Source organism: Babylonia areolata, chromosome 4, assembly GCF_041734735.1.
Source record: "Babylonia areolata isolate BAREFJ2019XMU chromosome 4, ASM4173473v1, whole genome shotgun sequence".
Taxonomy (NCBI): Eukaryota; Metazoa; Mollusca; class Gastropoda; order Neogastropoda; family Buccinidae; genus Babylonia; species Babylonia areolata.
Window position 1 is genome coordinate 39,769,475 of NC_134879.1, and position 7,341 is coordinate 39,776,815.

The 7,341-nt window shown below is 41.2% G+C and overlaps 1 protein-coding gene across 2 annotated transcripts in view; it reads left to right on the forward strand.

The window, feature by feature from the left end:
- Positions 1 to 6,880, forward strand: part of LOC143281170 (calmodulin-like) — a 42,592-nt gene extending 35,712 nt beyond the window's left edge. For both annotated transcript variants that reach the window (XM_076586198.1, XM_076586197.1), the window contains exons 3-5: positions 1,104 to 1,247; positions 3,321 to 3,563; positions 4,899 to 6,880. In XM_076586198.1, the coding sequence (XP_076442313.1) occupies positions 1,104 to 1,247; positions 3,321 to 3,563; positions 4,899 to 4,927 (416 nt within the window). In that variant the 3' untranslated portion in view covers positions 4,928 to 6,880. The remainder of the gene's footprint in view (positions 1 to 1,103; positions 1,248 to 3,320; positions 3,564 to 4,898) is intronic.
- Positions 6,881 to 7,341: the final 461 nt, after the last annotated feature.

Genomic DNA, 7,341 nt, shown 5'->3' on the forward strand with positions numbered 1-7,341 from the left:
CAAGTATTGAGAATTGTTTTTTGTTTTGTTTTTCAAAACGGAGAAGCAAGAAAGCTGTGATAACAGGGTTTGAATTTAGTGGGTACTTGGGCACGCAAATTTTCTGTCAAGAGTTCCCAGTTAGCATTCAGAAATTGAAAGAGGCGAAAGAAGATTAATTGAAGGACACACCAAGAAAGCAAGCTCAAACGCGGTCGATTGAAATGTAAAGTGTTGTCTGCTGCGGCTCACTTTGCAGAGCAGCATCATTGCGCGAGTGCAACCGGATGTTGACGTTCATGGCACGTTAGCGACAAACGATGTTTCCCATGAGAAAATAAACGACCATATGAAGAGAAATACTTTAATCCTCGTTATCAACAGGCCCATGGGGTTCAGGTGTGTAGACATTTTGAATGCAGTTTTCCAAATACCCAACATAAAATGCAAATTATAATTCAATCAGAGATTTTATTTCATTTTTTTTATTATGCTGGCATCCAAAACCACAGTTGGGTACTAAAATGTTTTTTCCAGAGTGCCTGACTGGCACTAAAAAAAAAAAAAAAATTTAAAAAAAAAAAAAAGCTAAATTCGAACCCTTGATAAAGTCGGGAAAAAATCAAAACGACACTGATAAGTTTGATCCAAACAGTAACATTTGCCTACGTCGTAACATCTGGGAAACAGATAATTGCTTTTAAACATTCGCTGGCCAAAATAACTGGATCAGTTACTTTTGAAGATATATATATATTTATATGGCAGCTTGTTTGTTTGTTTGTTTTTTGTTTGCAAAGTCAGACATGGCAGTCAGTGTCTATGTCCAAAATGCTTCTAATTATTGCTTTGATGGACTTCAAGGTCCGCTGAAAGAATTTCAAGCCAGTATATATATATATATATATATATATGGCTTATCGGCCATTATGAAAGTATGTGTTTGTACTTGGGCACTGTGACAGTGACTTACTGTTCATTAACCAAGTCAGAGTTTTCAATTTGAAAAAAAAAAAAAAAAAAATCCCATAGACAGTATGAGCTTGTTGTTGTCACATATAATATTTGTATGTTTTTATTATGGATGAAGTTGGTGATAACTATGATGTGAACTGTGTGTGCAGAGTTCAAGGAGGCATTTTCGCTGTTTGACAAGGACGGAGATGGCACCATCACCACCAAGGAGCTGGGCACAGTGATGAGGTCACTAGGTCAGAACCCCACAGAGGCTGAACTGCAAGACATGATCAACGAGGTGGATGCTGATGGTATGTGTGCCTTTGGTTCGGTGGTCAATCATTCATACTGGAGAAGAAGAAAAAAGCATACTCAAGCAGGGCTCTAAAAATTTGACTCTTTACCCGTGCATTGCATATATTACATCTATATGATAGTCGTGTCCAACTGTGAATATCAGAACAGCAGAGAAGGCAACTGCTGTCCTATCTGGGCTAGAGTTTGATTATAGTAGAGAGTGTCTTGGTCAACTTACATCCCCACTCTTTCAACTAAGGGTTTTAGGACAGTCAGCGTTGGGATGATTCCCCAAAGGCCATTTAGTCCCCAAGGCTACAGTGCCAGTGCAATCATGCCTCTTAGTTTGAGAGACTGAGTCATAGTTCTTCACAAAAGATTCAGCTGTAAATGACTTCCTACTGCAATGGAGAAACCATTGATCATACGGCTCTCACTTTGTCACAAAAGGTGAATGTTTGGCTCTGTGCACTCAAAACAAAAAGATAGAACTTTCACAGTGTGGACAACAACACAACAGGAAAATGCGTCAAGAACTGGGCTGAGCACACTCAGGAAATGTGTTACCAAGTAGTGTCTTAAAATGACAGTAAAACAAACAAAATTTGTCATTCAGCAAACTTGTCCTTGGAAATCCCATAGCCAGTGGTAATATTGATAAACAACTGTGAGATAAAGGAAAACATTTTGATTGTGTTTCAAGATGAAGCAGCTGAGAATCCTTAAAAAAAATTGGCAGATGTGGAGCTGATTGGCCTTTGTAACAGTAAAGTATTTTAACAGATGGATAGCTGCCATATGAAAGTCCTGAAGAACATATCTATGAGTTTCCCAGTAAATCAAAAGGCTATGCAAGGAAATCTTAGGATTTGAGGATGGTCTATGAAAGTTTGTAATTTCTGAAGAGATTAAAGACCAAACGATTGAGATTACCTTTTGTTCTGAAGAGCTGGTCACTTAATTACACTTGCATATTCCGACCAGTTGGTGTGTGACTCGTGACAACAGGTATGACTCATGTGGATCATGCTTGACATTCAAGTAAAACTTGGCTGTTAAATCACTCAAATCACTAGACATTTCAAAACAAAACTTAACCACAACAATGATAATGATAACAATAAAAGGACATTTCAAGTGTCTAACCATATGGCCCCAAGCCCTAGACAAGCAGTGCACTGTTTACAGTGTATAAAATTCCATGGGCAAATACAGAACCATCTCAGATTGTCCCCCATACAGCAGAAAACACCATAGCAAATTTCATAACCACCATGGATACCAGAACTACTGTTTCAGAAACCCCTAATCCCCCATCTCACACACGCTTTTCTCAGATGACAGTTTCTTTAGTTGTGTCTATTGATCCTATTGGGTTTCATGACAATGAAATCATGTTAAGTTACATACACAGGCACACGCGCACATGCACATGACCTATCCACACACACAAACATACCTGTCATGAAAAGGAAGGTGAATTAGTGATAGCTTACGTATGATCATTATGATACTGCCTAAATTGGAAAACATTTTTAGCTGGTGCTTGAAAGAGGGCAGTGATGTAGAATGTCTGACACAATGTAAAAGAGTTCCTGGGTTGTGCTGAACTTCAGCTTTTTGGTCCAAGCTGCTTCCAGAGAATGCAGCTGTAAACTTGAAGTTTGGTGTCAGCTGAAGATCTTAGTCAAGTTAGTGAGATGGGCTACAGAAAAGTTTTGATAAATATTGTCACCATCAACTGATTTTGAAACACAGTAATTTTTTTTTTTAATACACAGTGCAACAGGCCACCAGTATAGCCTTTAGATAAGGTGCTAGCAGTGCTGTATTGTCTTTGACTTCAAGACAAGATGGGCTGCAACATTCTGAAAACATGCACGTACAGATTTGTGTGCACACTCATTGTTCACCTAATACATTTCTAGCAGTGTACCTGAAAATACAATAGCAACTCCATTATCAGCATCATCCTCACTGGTTTTTTGTTTTATTTTGTTTTGTTTTGTTTTTCTTGAAATACCAGCAGGTAACGGAACAATAGACTTTCCAGAAGTCACTGATTTTGAATTTTGAAATACCTGCAGGTAACGGAACGATAGACTTCCCAGAATTCCTCACCATGATGGCGAGGAAAATGAGGGACACAGACAGTGAGGAGGAGATTCGTGAGGCATTCCGGGTTTTTGACAAAGACGGCAATGGCTTCATCAGTGCGGCCGAGTTGCGGCATGTGATGACCAACCTGGGGGAGAAGCTGACGGACGAGGAGGTGGACGAGATGATCCGAGAAGCTGACATCGACGGAGATGGACAGGTCAATTACGAAGGTGGGTGGACAATAACATCACTGTTTTATGAAGATATTGGGGATGGTTTTTGCCATGGGTGGGTTTATATGTTTGTTTTCTACCAGATACATGAGCTAGTTTGGTAAGTTTTTTGATGAAGAGATGAGAAATATTACAAAAGATTGAAAACAATTAAACTTACCACCTCTAAAGCTCTTCCGAAATATGCCCATGTTATCCTCTTCTCTTCAAATCCCATTGACCAAAGAAAATAGCTCTACATTAATGGCATTACTGCAGAATGGGTTTCCTCTCTTACTTGGAGATGAATAATTCAGTCAAAAAAATAGTCAAGAGTAGGAGGGGAACATAATTCAGTTGAGTGCACATTTGTGAATGAAATACATATACTAATAGAATTGGTCTACAAGCTTGTAAACGTGAGTGTGGTGTGAGCAAAGTAGGGAGGGAGATAGACCAAGAGAGCTGTTGCTCTTGCTAGTGCGTTCATCCTCATTGTGTATTTAGAATATCAAACTGGCAAGTTAAAGATCTTGAATTCCATGCAAGTGGTTGGTTGGTTGGTTATGGAAATGAAACCATACCCCCAACAATGGAGTATGGCTACGTAAACATTGAGGTGAAGCCAGACGCACAATTTAAAGCCAGTTGTAGATCTTAGAGCAGAGTGTTGGAGTAACAGCACAGGAAGCCAGACTGTTTGAACGCTGTTCAGTGAATTACAATGTTTTGGGTCATGAAGACAGACTGTATGCACAGATGCCAACTGTTACAATTTTGCCATATTTTGTTTGGCTCAATTGCAATTTGTTCCAACGTTACGCCAAAGCCGGAATTGTTCTGATGGGTTTATTTTTGACTACATAGCATGGTCACATGCTTTCCTGTGGAAACATTACCAAGACGCTCTAGACTTATCGATCATGAGGCCAGGGTAATCACTACTAATCTCGGTCTCATGTGATGATGATGATGATTAGCTAATTGCATGAGTGTTTACATTGAAATAGCATTAAGTAGACCAATCAGCTTAATCATTTGCCCAAACAAGAGAGAATGTGGCAAAATCAAGTTGTCTCGGTCAAACAGCATCTGTGCCCTTTTGCTGATTTGGCTCAGAGTCCGAGTGTTCTTACCAAATTCAAAATGTTCCTACCAAATTTCCTGATTGTTCCTACAAACACTTGACAGGGGTTGGCATCTCTGCATATTCAAGGCCACTTATAAGTTGTAAATCCTAGAGGGGAGTGCAGGAGTAACAGCTCATGAAGATAGACTGTATGGATGCTGTTAAGTGAACTACAATGTTGAGGGTTCTGTCAGTGAGTAATAATGTCTCCTGCTATGTTTCAGAGTTCGTGACGATGATGACGTCCAAGTAGACAAGGCGGGTGGTGGTCAGCAGCTGGTGGCGAACGTGGGCAGTGCGTCCATGGTGTTTTCTGTGTTCTGTGTCGGCTCAACGTGTACAGTGTGTCTGCATGGACTGGGGAGAGGGGGCAGCAGGTGTGGGGGGTCAGGGCGGGTGCCCTCCTACCTGCACACCTGGACTGACCACCCGGCCCCGGCCCTGCAAGCCTGACTGATGCTTTGCAGATCTGTTTCCACACCTATCTTCTTCATGTTGGACACTGGGCAACACTCACTGTTGGACAGTGATCTCTGTCTGTCTGTCTGTATCTATCTACTTTTATCTATCGCTCTACTTCCTTTTCTCTCTGTCTTGCTCTCTCTGCTTCCTTTTCTTTCTCTTTCTCTGTCTGCTAGATTTAGAGTTGGTGAGTGTCCAGCAACAGAGAAATCTGGTTTCCCTTCACTCTAGCGCACAAATGTTTTGCCCCCCTCCCCCATGCAAGTTACAGCATGTAGTGTTAGCGACTGAAATAGAACCCTGCAATTGTACATAGTTTTCAGTTTAGTCAGAAATCTTAAATTTACAAAAATTTAAGAAACTTGTTAAAAGGAAAAATATTAAATTATGAAAATGTTACATGAACAAAACCAAAAAAAGTGTGAAAGTATGCTACATGTGGCTAATGCTTGCCGCTGACAACTGCACACCAGTGATTGGACGGACATATCAGGTGAAAATGACCAAGCATTCCACTGTCTCCCATTCTTCTCATTGAATTCAGACCACACTTGCTGCTGCCTGCCACATTAATTAACATGAATTAGTTTGTTTTTGAACTTGCATTATTATTTTTTCAGATAGGTGTCCCCAGATTGAAGATACTTTCCCCGCCAAAAACAACATGTATTCCACATGCCAGATGTCTTTTGTTTGTCTGTCTCTCCTGACATCTTGAATTTCACATGCCAGATGTCTTTTGTTTCTGTCTGTCTGTCTCCTTCTTCTGACATCTTTTGTCTTGACTATATCGTGTGTGCTTGTGATTGAGGCACATGGGGTGTTTGCCTGAAGCGACAGACCACTGCAGTGGGTTGATCAACACAGTAGAGTGGCAAGGTGCGAGTCGGGAAGTCGTCTGCCGCTGCTCTGAACTCTGTTGGTGTCAGATGGCGCAGGCTGGGAACGCATGGAACTGGCATTGGAGTGACTGTCCTCAGCAGGTCACCACAGCTTGCCGTGTGCTGTTGGGAGTTGGGAAAACCAGGAACCAGACTGTGGTTTTCTGTTAACACTGTGAAATAGACAGCAGGCGTGGGACAGTCACATCCTTCCGGAGCTGACGAGGCAGGGGAAGTGACCTATGTTTCGGGGAGACAGCACATGCTGTGTGAACTTTGCTGTGTCGCGATCACACCACACAGTGGGGTGGAAGCTGTCGCAGGTCATGGCTGTGGTGTGTGGCTGGGTGAATGTCGTTGGTTTCCATGGTAACCAGTGCTCTCCTGTCCTGGTGCAGGGGGGCGTGTCAGGAACACATTGGTCGGCACTGGTTTTAGATGTCAGGTCTGCTCACAGCCCTCCATTTGTTTTGTCCCACATCCCACCCCCACTCCACCTGTCTGTGACTCTCTCCAACTCTCTCTACCCATCTCTTCCTCTGGTCCCCTTGTCTCTCTCTGTCTGTCTGTCTCTCTAGAATCTTTATCCTTGAGTAACCAAGTTTTAGAGTCTCCCTCTCTGCCTCCCTCTTCTGTTTTTCTATTCTTTCTCTTCCTTTCATCCTTTTTTTTCTTCTGGATATTATAGTTAGTTTTTGTCATTGGTTTTACTTCTTGATGAAGATGTACATTTTATTATTGATTTCACCCTTTTCTCTTGTACCATTTTGAAGTCATATTTGAATTTCTCTTTCTAGTTCATTGGGTCATATATATATCATGGATCTCATCATGCCAAAATACAATTTAACTCTGGACTTGAAGTACTTGTTTGGGTTTTGATGTTAGTGTGTGTGTCTCTCTCTCGCATTTCACTTCAGTTTGCTTCTCCTTTCTCTGTATCTTAGAGTTTCTCTCAATTTGAAGAAAGCTGATTATAATAGCGCAAAGGAATAGCATATTGTCCAATGTCAAATGTGCGCAGATGAAATACACCACCTGGAGTGGATCCAAAATACACTGTGGGTGTCAGTGATGTCAGAACAGCCCTCAATGATGGGGAGAATATTGTAATACAATCATGACAGACCAATGTAAAATCTGGGTGTTCATTTTCATGTTGTAATGTCGCACTGTTTGTTAAAAGCATTACAAAACGATAGCCATTATTGGACTAAAGCGGATCAAAAGATTTAGTTTTACATCTGATTGTCAGATGCCCTGCCATATTTTAACAGTGGCATCTGCAGGACTTATGTATAATCTGGGAGCACAGTTCCAGGTG